Source organism: Chiloscyllium plagiosum, chromosome 25 (genome assembly GCF_004010195.1).
Source record: "Chiloscyllium plagiosum isolate BGI_BamShark_2017 chromosome 25, ASM401019v2, whole genome shotgun sequence".
Classification (NCBI taxonomy): domain Eukaryota; kingdom Metazoa; phylum Chordata; class Chondrichthyes; order Orectolobiformes; family Hemiscylliidae; genus Chiloscyllium; species Chiloscyllium plagiosum.
In genome coordinates this window covers 1900511-1918212 of record NC_057734.1, presented here as the reverse complement: position 1 = coordinate 1918212, position 17702 = coordinate 1900511, and the positions used below count along the sequence as shown (strand labels likewise).

The 17702-nt window shown below is 45.7% G+C and overlaps 1 protein-coding gene and 1 long non-coding RNA gene across 5 annotated transcripts in view; one reads left to right on the top strand and one right to left on the bottom strand.

Moving 5' to 3' along the window:
• Positions 1 to 14901, bottom strand: part of LOC122562503 (serine/threonine-protein kinase ULK1-like) — a 78300-nt gene extending 63399 nt beyond the window's left edge. For all 4 annotated transcript variants that reach the window (XM_043715344.1, XM_043715345.1, XM_043715346.1 and 1 more), the window contains exons 1-6: positions 14806 to 14901; positions 13996 to 14032; positions 11828 to 12001; positions 9143 to 9216; positions 4793 to 4894; positions 386 to 444 (exon numbers count right to left, since the gene is read on the bottom strand). In XM_043715344.1, coding sequence (XP_043571279.1) covers positions 386 to 444; positions 4793 to 4894; positions 9143 to 9216; positions 11828 to 12001; positions 13996 to 14032; positions 14806 to 14886 — 527 coding nt within the window. In that variant the 5' untranslated portion in view covers positions 14887 to 14901. The remainder of the gene's footprint in view (positions 1 to 385; positions 445 to 4792; positions 4895 to 9142; positions 9217 to 11827; positions 12002 to 13995; positions 14033 to 14805) is intronic.
• LOC122562504 overlaps positions 8421 to 17702 on the top strand; it is a 17130-nt gene continuing 7848 nt past the window's right edge. Inside the window, exons 1-2 of the long non-coding RNA XR_006315338.1 lie at positions 8421 to 8434; positions 10301 to 10306. This is a non-coding gene — a long non-coding RNA (uncharacterized LOC122562504). The remainder of the gene's footprint in view (positions 8435 to 10300; positions 10307 to 17702) is intronic.

The window sequence follows — 17702 nt, the reverse complement described above, 5'->3', positions numbered from 1 at the left end:
GGAGGAGGTTAGAGAGGGGGGGTTTAGGGGCTGGAGGAGGTTAGAGAGGGAGGGGTATAGGGGCTGGAGGAGGTTAGAGAGGGAGGGGTGTCAGGGTGTATATACGATTGGAATATTCCTCATGCTGTTTACATACCTCAGACACCCTGACAAATCATAAAGTGATCTAGTGATCCTGGGATACATACTCCAGCCTAAATATTCCACATGTATAATCTGTTACCTCATCCCATCCAAACGGCACTTGTTCCCTCTGGGAATGCCGTGTGCAGTGCCAAGCTGTCTGTCTGTCTGTCTGAATACTCGCAGCAATCTGTGAGGAGAAGCCTTGGTAAATACAGCAAACACAAGCTTGTGGAGACATCGAGAAACACACGTGGCTTACTTTGGTACAAGGTTTTTGTTTTTCTCGTAAAGTAGCCGCAGGTTCTGTGGACTGCTGGCCTGGAATAGAAAATGTCTGTTACTTTCAGCCCTTCCGACTTTATCTGACAGTAAACACATGGGTTCCTCAACTGCACAACAACAGCTTACATTGCTATTCACACGGATAGACACATTGCCTGCATTTATATAGCACCTTTAACATAGTTATAATCATTCTGAGGCGCACCACAAATGCATTATTAATAACAAAAACAAACTCCGACGCAAAGCAAGAGATTATGAAGGTGAGGTAACCAAAAGGGAGGTTTTTAGGAGTGTATTAAATGTGATCACATTTGGAGGACTGTGGGAAGTACTGGTCTCTTTATTTAAGGATGAAAATGCATTGGATTCAGTTCAGAAGAATACCTGGAATAAGTGGATTGTTTTATGAGGCAAAGCTGGACAGGCCAGGAGTTTAGAGTAAAAGGCAGAGGAAGATCAGTGGACAGAGAGTTGGTGAGTGGGTAGTGAGTGGACAGTCAGTGGACAATCAATGGGTAGTGAGTCGGCAGTGACTGGACGGTCAATAGGTAGACAGTCAAGGAATGATCAGTGGACAGTAATTTACATTTATTTAATTACATCATTTATTTAAATAAATCAGGAGGCATTTGTTTGCCCCAGGTTCAGCTTTACTGAGACACAAGCAGGGCACTGGCCAATGGTGTGAGAGGATATCAGTGAATCAGGAACAAGAGAAAAGGACGATTTGCTAACAGGAACTTTACTACGACTAGTCTGAAGGAATTAACGGACAATTATAGGTCGGTGACACCAGAGCTTAAATCTTGAAGAAAATATTAACCGTTTGGCAGAGGCTTGGCTTTGTTTTGGAGTTTTGCGGTGGGTGACCCTCTGTCCAGCACATGTCTTGAGTGAGATGATGCAATTGCTTTCACTCAAGCGGTGTTCCCCAAGCTCGGTCGGACTGGGAGGGTGTCCACTTCCATCAGCGTAGCCTGAAACCCATATGCTCCACTTGCTGCGTTTCCCAATGACAAAACCAGTCGTAGGCGCTATTTGAAGTCCAGATGGGCTTCAGGTAGTAGGTGCTTTGCATGGTTACATTATTCATCCCACGTACAAGACAGTGCCTCCACTTCTTATTAACGGTTAAACCAAAGTCACATTCCTCTGTCAGTTGTCTTAACCTTGTCAAAAATCCTGATATATATTCCCCTGGTTCACCAATTGCTGAGTAAAATCGACAGCATCTCAGAATTAGAGTAGGCTTGGGGGTCATAATATTCCTTAACTAAATCTGTCAAATCTTGAAAGGTTTTAGTATCTGGTGGCATAGAGAAAGTTAGGCTCCTAATAACCGAAACAGCTGTGGATCCGTATGCTGTCAGGAGAAATACACGTTTCCAGAAAAATGTAGGTTGCCCAGATAAAAATAAGGCATTGTTTCCACACACTGGGCCCAGTCTTCGACAGCAGGATTGAATGAGTCAAGTTTCCCAGAAATGCTTACCCCCAACTCAAAGATGACTGTTGTGAGCGAATTTCTTCAGAAGTGTGCTTTACTCATGTTGCCCTTGAAATAACTTCCCAGAGGCCAGTATCCCGTTACCGAGTCCCCCTTTATTTACAAGGGGAGAGTCCTTGACACTGATCCAGCTCCCTCAGAGCCAGCTCTCAGAGTGAACAGAACCTCTGACACTCCTGTTTCTTTTTTTTTCTGTTTCTTTTTTTTAAATTTAACCCCCACACTACCGCCTAAGTGTGGTAGTGCTTATTGTTCCCCAGCACCCATGGTGTGTGTGTGCAGGTGTGAGACACAAGGTGCACGAATCTTTATTCAATTTCCAGCACCAGGAAGATAGGAAAACACCCGAGTGGCCAGTGACAAGCAGTGCCCTTCACATCGAAGGGCAATGCTGTGTGATCAAAACAGTGAAGGGGAGGGTAGGGACTAAATCAAAATAGAGTTGGAGGGGGAAATAATGCACTCCACTCCCTGCGGCGACACTCCTGTTTATTTATTTATTTATTTTTTATTTTTTTTTTTCACAAAGTGCACCAATCTTTATTCAATTTCCACCACCAGGAAGATAGGAAAACACCCGAGTGGCCAGTGACAAGCAGTGCCCTTCACATCGAAGGGCAATGCTGTGTGATCAAAACAGTGAAGGGGAGGGTAGGGACTAAATCAAAATAGAGTTGGAGGGGGAAATAATGCACTCCACTCCCTGCGGCGACACTCCTGTTTATATCTGTCAGCCAGTGCTCCCTGATTGGACCAGATTAACAGCCTCAATCAGGGAACTCCTATTCTAAGAGGTCCACCTGGCTGAGCCCGTTACATTCACGACACTTACAAACACACACAGCCTGACAGGCAGGCAGGGTAAAAATATGGGTGTTATGATGGAGGGAAAGACTGGGGAAGCAGTTCAGAGGTTCCTGAAATGATTCTAATGCTACATCTCAGTTGTCTCTCTCAGGAGGCTTCCACCAATTTACAAGAACAGAATGGCTACTTCACTTCTGAAACGCTTTCAGACATCCATTTGAATTCACATCTTAAAACTGCTGACTGAAGGTTAAATGGATTTTCTTCTGGGTTTATGCTGCAGAGAACAGAGGGAGCTCCTGAACTTAAGGGAATGCAATTGTTTCTCCTGATCTTGTTCACAGCACCAAGCTGTTCAGCTGCTGGCAGGCAGAAGGCCGTTATCAGCGATAAGTAGTCACTAGCCCAATCAGCTATTGTACAAACTCCAACTGCATCTAACCCCTTGACTCCAGTTCATCTGCAAACTACACTTTAACCACTGCTCAAATAAATACCTGTATAAAGAGTGCTCACAATCAGTGTTAGGTTTCTTGTTTCAAATCATGCAGAAATCCTTGGTTTTAAAGCAGTTCTTTTCGCATTTCAGTCCACAATTGAAAATGCAGAAAAATAAAGACACGGTCTTTACAATATTCACCCCAAAGGAAAAGCAGGGCCTCCATGTAACATCTTGCTCTGACTCCCTTGGTATTCCCTAGAATTTCTGCACAGGTTTCTGGAGTGGGACTTGAACCAACGATCTTTCTGAAGATTAGGGGGTGTGAGGTTTTTTTTCCCCCAACGTGGCCCTTCCTTATCTTCCTGCTTTAAGATACTCTAACAAACACAGGTGTCAACTACCAACGACAACTCTTCACTTCAAATGGTTCTCACCCTGTCTGATGCAATGGTATTTTGTGAAATGAATAAAATGAATATTAATGGCAGGAACCTTAACTGAAGGAAGCATGCTTTGGTCTGTCGCCCTCAGAATACCAGGAAGTCAGAGGGCTGGACCATCCAAACCCAGTCATAATGCTCTCTTTGCACACAGAGAGAAACTAAACAGGTTTCAGCACATTCACTTTAAACAAGAACAATTCATTCTTCTCTCAGTGACATAGTCATGCAACTAATTGCATAGCAATTAACTTGGCAAAAGAAAATTCCTTCTCCCACCTCCCTCTTACATTGCTAGAATTATGAGCAGTAACAGCAATAGTTTCAGTGGGAACTCAGTAGGATTAGAACAGGTAATATCAAACTGAGTGATCGGGGATAGTTCACTGGTTCTCTTTCTTCCTCTGTCATTCAAAAAGAAACTCCAGTCATCTAAATAAGATCACAACAAATTGGAAGCTGCTTTCTGCACATTTCAGCAGAAACCACGTCAAAAAGTATTTCACTTGACAGTAAAATACTCTGGGACATCTCAAGATTGCATAAATGCAAGATTTTCTCCCCCCTCTTCCCCAAGTCGAAGAAATGTACCCCTCACTGATTGTATAAGGTAAGTACTTGTATCTATGCAGTCCATCATACGGCCTCAGGAGACCTTTGATCACCTGGAAATGGAGAACACAGGTGAATACATTCAGCCTCTTTGGAGGGTTTGAACTTGAAGTTTCCAAATCTTGTTCCAACATATTCCTGTAGATGTCATCACATGACCTTCTATCTCCAACTGCCATGACCTCACAAATCCTGCCATTGGTTGTCCATGTGCACCTTCCCAACAATCAGAAAGTCAACAGCCTCTTTATTACCTGATTGGATGATTTTTGATTGTTCAACTAACAGCTTTACTACACCCCTCCCCCCCAAAGTATCTTAAAGAATTCTGAAGCAAAAAGTATTCAAATAATTTATTTGTCAGAAGCACATATTTTTTAATGTACCTTTAACTTTTTTTCCCTGTGTTCTTCTGCTTGTAGCAAAGCCCCTTAGATTAACATTCGATTTTTAGACACTCCTGGGCAATCCAGGAACGTTGGCAACTTGAAGCCCCATGTGTCCAACAACACATAGGTGGTGGTGGTGGTGATGATGGTGGTAGTGGCGGTGGTGGTGAAGAGGGTAGCTTACCTGGAAGGGAGCTTTGCCAGTCAGGCACTGGTATACAATGGTTCCAATACTCCACAGGTCAGCCTTAGCATCGTAATGTTGGGACATGATGACCTCTGGGGCCTGGTGATGAAAGGCCAGACAGGAGTTAAGCACATGAAGAACATAAGAACTAGGAGCAAGGAGTAGGCCATTCAGCCCATCGAGCCTACTCCACCATTTAATACAATCATGGCTGATCTCATCCAAGTCCGTTCTCCATAACCCTTCAACCCATTGCTAACTAAAAGTCTGTCTTTCTCCTCCCTGAATTTACTCGCACTCTGGGGTAATGAATTCCACAGATTTACCATCCTTTGAGAGAAGTAATTTCTCCCCACCTCTGTCTTAAATCTTCAGCTCCTTATCCTAAAACATTCTAGATTTCCCCACATGAGGGAACATCCTCTCTACCTCTACTTTGTCAATCTCCTTTAGTATCTTACACACCTCCATTAGATCTCTCTCATTTTTCTAAAAACTCTTTCTAAACTGCTCAATCTCTCTTTGTAAAGCAACCCCCTCCCTCCCCATCTCTTGACAGTTAGAATTGTAGCTTCACCAAAAACACACTAGATATCCCCATTTCTCCAGAGAATTCACTCAGACTTGGATATTGAAATGGGGTGGACTGAAGAAAAGTAGGATAAACACCACCAGGAAGTTATTCAGGCTTATAAAAAGGTTAAATTAATGGGTTATGTACATTTGGAGTGTATTCTCTTGAACGTAGAAAGTGAAAGACGATTGTGTTTTGACAAAGATTCATTCCTGGGACACGGGTGTTGCTGGCTGGGCCCAGTATTTATTGCCCGCCCCTAGTTACCTATCAAGAGGGTAGTGATGAGCTATCTTCATGAACTGCTGCAGTCCATGGCAATGTAACGACAAATCATAAGGCAATTCTGGATCAAATTGATTCAGCATGTTTAATCGTGCAAGGTGGATAGCAGAGCTCTTGTAGTGCAGTGGTAATGTTCCTACATCTGGAAAGAAGGCTTCAAGACTCACTTACTCCAGAACTGTGTCATATAATTTCTGAACAGATCAATTTGGAAAATATCAAGGGTGAACCTATCAGGAGTGTGAGGGCTTCATTTTAAATCAAGCTCTGAGCTAGTCTCGAGTAAATAATGGCAACGCACAATCAGATAATGGGAATCCAAAATGACTCTTGTTGATGATTATGGGAGTGTGGAGTCTCTCTGTCTGAAAACTGGTTGCTGCATTTTCTACAACAGGCGCTACAACCAAAAAAAATGTAAATTATTTAGTTTGAATGAAAGCACTTTGGGATGAGGTCAGGAAAGTTGCTAGGGAAATTCTAGTGCTTACAGATATGAATGCAAGAGAGAGAGAGGAGGGCCCTCACAGATGTTTTTTAGATTCATTTTAGTGGGATCAGGGCAATGTTGGCTGGGCCCAGCATTTATTACTGTCCTTAGTTGCCCCTTGAGAAGGTGGGGGTGAGCTGCGTTCTTGAACCGCTGCAGTCCACGTGCTGTAGGTAGACCCACAATATCCTTAGGGAGGGAATTCCAGGATATTGACCGAGCAACAGCGAAGGAACAGTGATATATATTTCCAAGTCAGGATGGTGAGGGGCTCAGAGGGGAACTTACAGGCGATGGTATTCCCATGTACTTGCTTCCCTTGTCCTTCTAGATGGAAGTGGTCGTGGGTTTGGAAGGATCTTTGGTGAATTACTGCAGTGCATTTGGAAATAGTAAACACTGCTGCTACTGGGACTCGGTGGTGGAGGCAGTGGATGTTTGTGGGTGTGGGGCCAATCAAGCGGGGGCTGCTTTGTCCTGGATAGTGTCAAGCTTCTTGAGTGTTGTTGGAGCTGCTCCCATCCAGGCAAGTGGGGAGTACTCCCTCACACTCCTGACTTGCGCCTTGTAGATGGTGGACGGGCTTTGGGGAGACAGGAAGTAAGTTACTCGCCACAGTATTCCTAGCCCCTGCTCTTGTAGCTGCTGTGTTTAGATGGTGAGTTTCTGGTCAATGATAACTCTCAGGGTGTTGATAATGGGGAACTCAGTGATGGCAACACCATTGGATGTCAAGGGGTGGTGGTTAGATTATCTCTTATTGGTGATGGTCATTGCCTGGCATTTGTGTGGCGCGAATGCTACTCGCTACTGGTCAGCCCAAGCCTGGACAGTGTCCAGATCCTGTTGCGTTTGTATAGAATACCTCACTGATCCACTACCCCCATATGGTTGTTGTTGTCTAATCTTTGGTTTGTGTGGTTAAACTGGTAAACAAGGTCAGCTGATGCTTTCCTAATGAACCATAATGACCTGTTACAGTATCTGAGGAGAATTACATCAGCCAGTACACACTCCTCCGTGATTCACAACTTGAGGAGAAGGTTAAACTGTTTGCTTCCTGGACAGTTTTCATAGCTTCTGTAATGACAGAGTTGCATCAGAAATGTTGATGTTTGTTTTTCACAAACTGTGTCCCAACACTGTATTCCCACTGCTTCATGCCTTTATTCTGTTACAGAGTGTGGGCATCACAGGCAAGGCCAGCATTATTGCCCACCCCTAATTACCCTTGAACTGAGTGACTTGCCGGGGCCATTTCAGAGGCCTGTTAAGAGTCAACCATATTGCACAGTGTGCCTGGAGTCTCATGTAGGCCAGACCGGGTAAGGACAGCAGATTTCCTTCCGTATAGGCCATCAGAGAACCAGATGGATTTTAACAACAATCATGTCATGGCATAGATACTGAGGAGTATCACGAGGTAGCTCAGTGGTTCGCACTGCTGCCCCCCAGGTTCGATTCTCGCCTCAGACAACTATCTGTTTGCACATTCTCCTTATGTCCTAGGGAAGGGTCACTAGACCAGAAAGGTTAACTCTGATTTCCCTTCACAGATGCTGCCAGACCCACCAAGCTTTTCCAGCAGTTTCTGATTTATACAGTACCCACAGTTCTTTTGTTTTTTAATCAAACAGACACAGGCCCCTGGAATGGGAGATGGAGGGATGGTAGCTCCAAGGAATTCTCAACAGAGAATTAGAGTGGAGGTGATGGTCCTATGGTATTATCACTACACAGTTAATCCAGAGACCCAGGTAATGCCCAGGGGACCGAGGTTCAAATCCCACCACAGCAGATGGTGATGTGTTTAAAAAAAAGTCTGGAGTTAAAAATCTAATAATGATTGTCAGGAAAAACCCCAGCTGGTTCACTAATGTCCTTTAGGGAAGGAAACTGTCATCCTTACCTGGTCTGGCCTACATGTGACTCCAGACCCACAGCAATGGGGTTGACTCTTAACTGCCCTCAGGGCAATTAGGGATGGGCAATAAATGCTGCCTAGCCAGTGACACCCTCATCCCATTAATGAAGGATTTACAAAATCCAGGGGCTGCGTTTTCTCAAACTTCTCACCACACCGCACCGATAGGTGACTGATCAGATTACTGGGTGGCAACAGGATTAGGCATTGTTATTTCAGTCACTCCCATGTTACCAGTGCTAACAAGACACTGCGTGTTCACAGTCTGGGCCAGCTGACGGTGTATATTTACAATTCATTCCAGGAACATGGGCATCGCTGGCAATGTCAGCATTTACTGACAATCCCTGGGTGCCATGAGGTGGTGTTGGGGACCCGCCCTCCCTTAAACCACAGGTATCTGGGAAATCTGCATTTATTTATTAGATGGTCACATGGGATCTGGCTGTGTGAAAATGGAGAGCTGGGCTCGCGACATTACAACAATGATAGGACATCAAAAAACAATTCAAATGTTTGTAAACCGCCTTGCAGCACCTTGTAAATGGAAGTCTTTCTCTCCAATGGGCTTCTCGTGAACCAGTGAGTGTTCAGGAAATCCAACAAATTCCTTTCAACTCATTTCTCTTTTAGCTGTAATCCTGCAGATGCTGGAAATCAGAAATTAACACAGAAATTGCTGGAGAAACTCAACAGGTCTGGCAGCATCTGTGGAGAGAAAGCAGAGTTAACATTTCCAGCCCAGTGACTCACTCAACACACATTAGTTCTATTTCTCTCTCTACAGATGCTAAAATTTTGTTAATTGAGTCACTGGATCTGAAACGTTAACTCTGATTTCCCTCCACAGATGCTGCCGGACCTGTTGAGTTTCTCCAACAATTTCTGATTTGATTTCTTTTGGCTAAAACATATTTTTTTAAATATCTTTCCATGTTTTGAAACTAAAACTCTCAAAGCTGTTGTGGTGAGATTGAAAGGCATGTTCTCTGGATGATGTAATCAGTAATTTAGTTACTCACCACCAGACAACACAAATGAACCAATGAAGAAATCCGTCAGGATGGTACTCACCATATACATGGGCGATCCACACAATGTTGCTGCTAACATGTTGGTCTGTAAATATCGGGCAAAGCCAAAGTCAGCTGTGGGGGTGGGGTAAAGGAGTGAATATTATTGCCAAAGCAAGCCTACATGTGTGTTTGCAATTTAAACATTACAACAGTCTCTCAACCAAATAACACAAAGCTGTGTGTTTAGAGAACATTCAGTGTTATCGAGACAATAATTTCTTTCAATTGGAAGTGAATGGTTAAATCACTCCTGTTAATTGCTATCATCATGAAGAGATCACCATCAAATCCTTTGAATTGCTCTCTTGATGATTCACCCCGTGTGCGAATTTGTGACAACAATAAAAAAAAAGTGCAAAGTCGCTGTGGCATTACAAAAGTAATTCACCTCTTCATTCGTCGACTCCAATTTAAGACTATTACTAAGGACAGAAACTCAGCCCGGTGTGTGTGTGTGTGTGTGTCAGTCTGTGAGATTGCGTGTGTGTGCTTGTGTGTGTGAGACAGTGTGTGAGAGTGCGTGCATATGCACATGCAGGCATGTGTGGGTAGGTGTCTATGTGTGCATGTGCATGGATAGGGGTTTGTGTGTGTGTGTGTGTGATGTTGGAAACAGGAAACCACCATTTCTGACCACAGCCAATACAGTCATGTGGCAGATCTTTTGTAATTAACCTGTTCAGAGACACTATCACACACTTCTCAAGCAGGTGGGACCTGAACCTGGGACATCTGGTTCAGAAGTAGGGACACTATCACTACACCACATAGGTAGTGTTAGAGAAAAAGGTAAAGTCACTGTAATCCCACCAGGCTGTGGGACCGACCTCTCAGAAACAGAGAGATGACGGGTGGAGGTTTAACCTAAGGGTCACCACACCTTTGACAAGTGGAGAAGTTCAGGACAAGAAACCTACATGGTAACCTCAGGTGGCACTGGAATCAAACCCACTCTGTTGGCATCACCGTGCATTGCAAACCTGCCATCCAGCCAACTGAAGGGGGAGTGGGGTGAGGGGTGTGTGGGGTGAAGGGGGTGTGGGGTGAACGGGGTGGGGGGTGAGGGGATGAGGTGAGGGGGTGTGAGGTGAGGGTGTGTGGGGTGAATGGGGTGTGGGGGGAGTGGGCTGAGGTAGCAAACAAGGATGAAAATAAGATGATGGTAAAACCTAAATGTGCTGGATTAATTTGCTTTTCTCGCGGGGCAGCGGTTATTAATTTTTAGGAACAAGTGTCAGATAAGGGCAGCAAGGCTCTCTCCAGCAGAAATAACTACTCGATAGAGTAACCGTGCCAAGGAAAATATTGAGGGCAGGAGTAGAAGCTCTCACACTTCCATTTCTTGGGAACTTCCAAGTTTCAGACAGAAAACTAGCTTCCAGCTCAGAAAAGAAGCAAGTTTCCCCTTGTCTGGAATGAAGCTCACAGCTTTCAGTGAAACCTTCCTGAAACCCAGGCAGTTTGGATTATTTACAAATCTTCATCTGTTTGTAACATCACACAGAAGTACAGCCTCCCGTCAACACTCTTTATTCTAAATATTCCTCTTTCAATCAATGTTAAATATGGCAAAAGAAGCAACAACATTTACAGATAGATTTCAGACAAGCTGGGAAAGAATATCATTTTGCATTTATGTAACACCATTAAGACCATAAGACCTTGGAGCAGAAATCAGACCAATCAGCCCATCCAGTCTGCTCTGCCATTCAATCGGGGCTGATAAGTTTCTCAACCCCATTCTCCCGCTTTCTCCCTGTAATCCTTGATCCCCTTGATAGTCAAGAATTATCTATCTCAAGTCTTTAATATACTCAATGACCCGGCCTCCACAACCTTCTGTGGGAATGAATTCCATAGATTCCCTACTCTCTGGCTGAAGACGTTTCTCCTTATCTCCATTCTAAAAGGTCTTCCCTTTACTCTAAGGCTGTGCCCTCGGGACCTAGTCTGTCCTACCAATGGAAACATCTTCCCAACATCTACTCTGTCCAGGCCATTCAGTATACTGTATGTTTCAATTAGATCCCCCCTCATCCTTCTAAACTCTATCGAGTATAAACTTAGTTACCTCGAGTAAAACTGTCATGAAATGTTACACTGCAATGTCAATATTCTGGTATGTATGGAGATATGAGAGGTTCAAGGAGGACACTGCTGGAGAAGGGAGGGTAGAGGGGTTTCGGGAGAGAATGCCAGAGTTAAGGCAGCTGAAGGCACAGCTGCTAATATTTGGGAAGATAAAAAGTCAGGTAGGCAAGAGGCCAGGATTAGAGGATGCAGAGATCTCGGAGCATTGTGGGAGGTTACAGGAATCGGGAGGGGGTTAGAGAGGCCATGGAGGGACTGGAAAACACAGGTGGGAATTGTAGAACTGAGATGTCTCTGAGCCAAAGCCCACGTGGGTAAGGTGAGCACAGATACGGGGAGTGAATGGAATTTGGTGCGAGTTAGGAAATGGGCAGCGAGAGCTCAGACTGAGCATCGGAATACTGCCGATGGTGGGTGGGATTTCGGCAGAATGTAAAATATGGCAAAGAGACAGTGGGTGAATCATGAGCTCACTCGGGCTATACATGGCTTTTGTCCTTGCAATGCGGAATCACAGAGAATGTTGCCCATCACAGCTGGCCCACCCCATGAGAAGCCTGTGAAGTTGAACATCACCACACTTGACACTCACCTATCTTGATCCGGATATTGTTGGGGTTGGATTTACGGCCCCCCGTACAAGACAGCAGGATGTTCTGGGGCTTCAAGTCACGATGGATGACCCCCTTGCTGTGCAACATCTTCATGGCCCCAGCTATCTGCTGCAGGAACAGTCGGATGGTGTCCTCACTGAGGGTCCCCTTCGCTGGAAAGGAAACATAATGTCAGGCATTCGTTTCCGGCTGGACTCCAGACTGTGTCCGAACCAGCGGCAAAACACACTCATCAAATCACAGCAACTGAAATCAATCACAGTGATACAGTGCACTGCGCTCTGGGATTGGACAGTGCTCAGCTTCCACGTCACGCTGTAATCCTATCAATATGTCTGTACCAAACATCCCTTCGCAACCATGATGCTTAAAGTTGTTTTGGGTTAAAATGGCAACTTGTAATCACCAAAGCTCGAAAGCAGACTTCTTGCACACCCCAGCACAGTGTATTTTCTCTGCATGTAATCTCCTTAAACATCCAAATGCACAAAGCAATTCTTCAGTTTCTATCAGAGACAAGTATATGTTGCACAGATGCCTCTAGGACAGAGTTTAATCTTTAGGCACTTAACTCCATTCCCATGGCTGAACACCCCCTCATTACCAGCATTATTACTAGTGCAGCTCAGTGGTTAGCACTGCTGCCTGACAGCGCCAGGGACCCAGGTTTGATTCCAGCTGGTGACTGTCTGTGTGGAGTTTGCACATTCTCCCCGTGTCTGCGTGGATTTCCCACGGGTGCTCTGGTTTCCTCCCACACTCCAAAGATGTGCAGGTCAGGTGAATTGGCCATGCTAAATTGCCCAAAGTGATAGGTGCATCAGTCAGAGGGGTGTGGGTCAGGGTTGGATGCTCTTCGGAGGGTCAGCGTGGACTTTTTGGGCTGAAGGGCCTGTTTCCACACTGTAGGGAATCTGATATCATCCCTGATCAGCAACTTCACCTGGACGAGCCATTTAATTACAATGGCAACAAGTCAGGGGCTAGGAATTTTGCGATGAGTAACTCCCCTCCTGATTCCCCAAGTCCACCATCTACACGGCACAAGTCAGGAGTGTGATGGAATACTCCCCACTTGCCTGGATGGGGGCAGCTCCAACAATACTCAAGAAGCTCAACACCATCCAGGACAAAGATGTACTGCAGAAATTCACCAAAGACCCTCAGACAGCACCTTCCAAACCCATAACCACTTCCATCTAGAAGGACAAGGGCAGCAGGTACATGGGAACAACACACCCTGCAAGCCACTCACCGTCCTGACTTGGAAATATATCGCCGTTCCTTCCGTGTCACTGGGTCAAATTCCTGGAATTCTCTCCCTAAGGGCATTGCACCTCTATCTACAGCACATGGACTGCAGCAGTTCAAGAAGGCAGCTCACTCCCACCTTTTCAGGGGGCAACTAGGGACGGTAGTAAATCATGTGAAATAATACGTTTTTCTAGTATTAATTTGAAAGCTAGTGTTTGGTGTGTGCTGAGATTTTAGGTATTTAGATTCAGAGGGAAAGGAAGGATCAGTCGGCTCACTATCCAGTGTCTCCCTGCAAGTTGCAAGGTGTAGATGTGAGTGAGGAGAGAATTGTGTTGGGTTCAGACTCTCAGGGGGGCCATCCCTACCGATGCCTGAGAAGGTGCAGATGTGCTGCCTTTCAACTACTGCAGTCATTGGGGTGCAGGGACACCCACAGTGCCCTTAGGGAGGGGATTCCAGGAGTTTGACCCAGTGACGTTCAAGGAACAGTGATCTATTTCCAAGTCGGAACGGTGAGAGGTGTGGAGGGGACTTTGTAGTTTGCTGTCTTGTTTGAATCCGTGATTCAAGCCAGTCCTATCTAAAAGGCCGAGGGCAGCAGCTAGGTGGGAACACCACCTGCACGACACACTTTTGCTGTCTATGGGAGTTTGCTGTGCTCATTTCCTATATTACAACAGCAAGTCCACAAGTACTTCATTGGTCGATAACGTGATTAGAGACAGTGGGATGGTGGGAAAGGTCTTTGTTCTGCCTTTTTCAGGAGGTGAACCTCTCAATCACCCCTCAGGGTGAACACAATTCTACTCTCCCGAGTAAATCCAGCCAGACGTAACAGCCATGATCATTGCCTGCCACTCTACTGAAGCGATCTTTATGGTAGACTTACAGTGGAGATAATCAGCAAGGTCGCCCCCATTACAGTACTGGAAAAGACAAAAACACAAAAGGCTCAGTGAGTAAAGCTCTATTTGTGGTTATCCAAATCCAACATTGTTTATCAGCTGTAGCATCATGTGAAAATAGACAGCATGGCGCAGACCCAGTGCATGACCAGGATTTTGGCATCTGCCATTCGCTGTCAACTCTAAATCACGTTTAACAGTAATGCTGTGTCTGGTAACGTCACTGAGGCTGTTGGTCATACAGTATATTGTGGAAGTTCAGGAAAAGTCCAGGCACTGCCTGCCCCCAGCCCGGCTATGGCTACTGCTATGGACCTGAGGAGAATCTGTTCTCAAATCCAGCTCTTCAGGGTGGCACGATGGCTCAGTGGTTGGCACTGCTGCCTCACAGCGCAAGGGACCCAGGTTCGATTCCAGCCTCGGGTGACTGTCTGTGTAGAGTTTGCACATGCTCCCCATGTCTGCGTGGGTGTGCTCTGGGTTCTCCAGTTTCCTCCCACAATCCGAAGATGCGCAGGTTAGGGTAGATTGGCCATGGGAAATGTAATATCTGGGCCTGTGCAGGCTGGGTGGGTTGGCCATGGAAACTCAGGGTTACAGGGATGGGGTGGTCTGGGAGAGATGTTCTTTGGAAGGTTGATGTGGACTCAATGGTCTCTTTCCGCACTGTAGGGATTCTAAATACATGGTATCTGGGATGGGCAGCTGTTAGCCTTGGAGCAATAATTCCTGAAAATTAACCTTTCCCTGCTGACCCCCCCACCGGCGTAGCCAGTGCCTACTATATAACTCACCTCCATCACCAGATAAACAGAATTTGCCATCTCCTGTAAAATGGAAAGATGACGATTAGAAATAGCAACGTTTTCATACATTATATTTGTGCGTAAGATGCCAATATCTGGTTCACAAGCCTTTCTGGCTGTGGTTTTTAAATGGTTTGCCTATTTCCCATTGTAAAACTGCTATGTCTATATTTTCCATTCATCATGGTAATGTCAACTGTCACAACGTAGTTACACACTCTGACCATTAGGCTGGTGCCTTGGATTAAGACCATAACACCCATAAGGAACAGGAAGAGAAGGTGGCCATTCAGCCCCTCAAGGTAAAAACAAATGACTGCAGATGCTGGAAACCAGATTCTGAATTAGTGGTGCTGGAAGAGCACAGCAGTTCAGGCAGCATCCAAGGAGCTTCGAAATCGACATTTCGGGCAAAAGCCCTTCATCAGGAATAAAGCCTTTATTCCTGATAAAGGGCTTTTGCCCGAAACGTCGATTTCGAAGCTCCTTGGATGCTGCCTGAACTGCTGTGCTCTTCCAGCACCACTAATTCAGAATTCAGCCCCTCAAGCCATTCAGCCCCACCATTCAATAGGATTGTCACTGATCTGACGTTCCTCATGTCCAATTTCCTGCTTTAACCTGCGAAGTTCCTTTCTCTCTTTCTAATCATGTTGACCATCTTGTGTGTAGAAAAATCAAATGTCATTCATGAAATGTCCTTGCACAACATCACTGTCAAGTAAAGTTTACAAAAAGTTATAAATCATCCAATTTGTTTGTTTTCAGTTTTGAACATTGTTGGGGGGGGGGGACGACCTTTGGTTGGGTTGCTCACCAACTCCTACCATTCACTACCTGTCTACTGATTTTTTTGTTAAATTAATTTGAGAAAAAGGCGATGTGCAAATTCTACATTTGTTGCCTGTTCCTAGTTAGACTTGTGAGTGTGGTGGTCAGTGAGCATCTTGAATGTAATGAAGCAGCTTGCTTGGCTATTTCAGAGGGCACCTGAGAAATCAGCCACACATAGGCCAGAACGGGAAAGGCTGGCAGATTTCCTTCCCTCTGGGTAAAGATAAAGGTAATGTCAGAGGCTTTCTGGAGAAGCTCCACTATGTTGATCCTGGATTTGGAGGGACTCTCTTGCGAGGGGAGGTTGAGTAGGTTGGGGGTTTGGGTTTGTGGCCATCCTGCCACAGTCTCAAAGGGAAGACTGTGCAAGGTTACAAAAAGGAGATGGGAAAATGACACTTAGTCACCAGAGAGAGACAGCACAGACACGGCACAATGGGTTAATGACCTCCCTCTTGCATGGGTACAATTTGGTGATGGGGAAGGTGGCAGAACCATCAATGACCACCCCCCTCCCCTCTTATCAGGAGAGTTGGAGTTGGTTGGGCCTGTACTCATTAGAATTTGAAAGAATGAGAGGTGACCTCAGTGAAACACAAGTTTATTTAGGGAGTTGACAGGCTGGATACAGACAGGTTGACAGCCTAGGACCAGATGGCATCATCTCAGAGTGAGGAGTCCCATATTAAAGACAATGATGAGGAGGAATTCCTTCTCTCCAAGGGGAGTGAATCTGTGGAATTAATTAGCGTGGGGAACTGCCCAGACTGGGTCATTAACTGTGTTTAAGGCCGAGATTGACAGATTTTTATTCAGGAAGGGAACCCGAGGTGATGGGGAGTGCAGGATGAGCAGATCAGCCTTGACTGCACTAACCCTACGGCAGCAAAGAACTCGATGGGTCAAATGGCCTACTTATGCTCCCACATCGCATTACCCTCTGGTCTTTACAGTGACATTAACTGGCTGCCAGATGGGGGCTAATTGAATTAAATACAAAAAACAGATGCCTTTGTTAGACTACGTGATCTCAAGACATGCACGTGAACTTTCACCTTTCTGTGGGTTTGGCGGTAACATGATAAGAGGAAGAGCTTTAGGAAGGTGTGACTAATTGCCTCTCTTTGTTACTGATTGCTGGCGGTTGTTATACATGTGGGGAGTTTGTACCTGCAGAGCCTAAGAACCACTGCTGATTAAAATTAATTCTTGAAGCTGCAAGGATGGAATGGTAGAGTCCGGATACAGTTTGTCAGTATTTTTTACTGGATGAGCTCTAGCCTATACAATGCTGACGATCACAGCATATACGTGCTGAAATAAGGACAAGGAGAGAGGACTGTAAAACCCTCCCCACTGGCACTTTTCTCAGGAACCAAACCATGTCTTGCCCCGGCTGATCGAAGTCAGAGATAGGAAAGGGGTGCAGGGGCTGGACGGGGTTACAGAGATAGGGAGGGGGTGTAGGGGCTGGAGGAGGTTACACAGATAGGGAGGGGGTGTAGGGGCTGGACGGGGTTACAGAGATAGGGAGGCTTGGGGAGGGGTGTCGGGGCTGGACGGGGTTACAGGGTTGGGGAAGGGTGCACCGTGTCGGGACACTGGGTGGTCACCAGACCTGCGCCTGAGCTGATCCACCTGGTGAGGCGGCGTGGGCAGGCTCTGGCTTTTGCCAACACAGCCCGCTGGTGGAAGTCTCCAGCTCACCCCCTCGCAATTCCGGAGCGGGATTGGGGTCAGTGCCAGAGAGAGATCAGCCGCGGGACAGGACGGGAGGAATTCCGATTGACCCTTCTCTCCGGACGGATCAATTTCCAATTTCGGAAAGAATCTGACTTCAGAGGGAGGTAATTAATATTGCAATAAAACGGGATAACGCGGCCCTTCTGTCAGGGCATTAGACAGGAAGCCTTGTTCCTCACTGTAGCAAAGATTGGCATTCCTGCTCTCATCTCCAAATACTTCAGGGAGTTAACACTCTCAGGATGTTCATATGTGGCTTAGGGGCAGTGATGCAGCTCAGGCTGTGAACAATATGATTAAAGAAACTG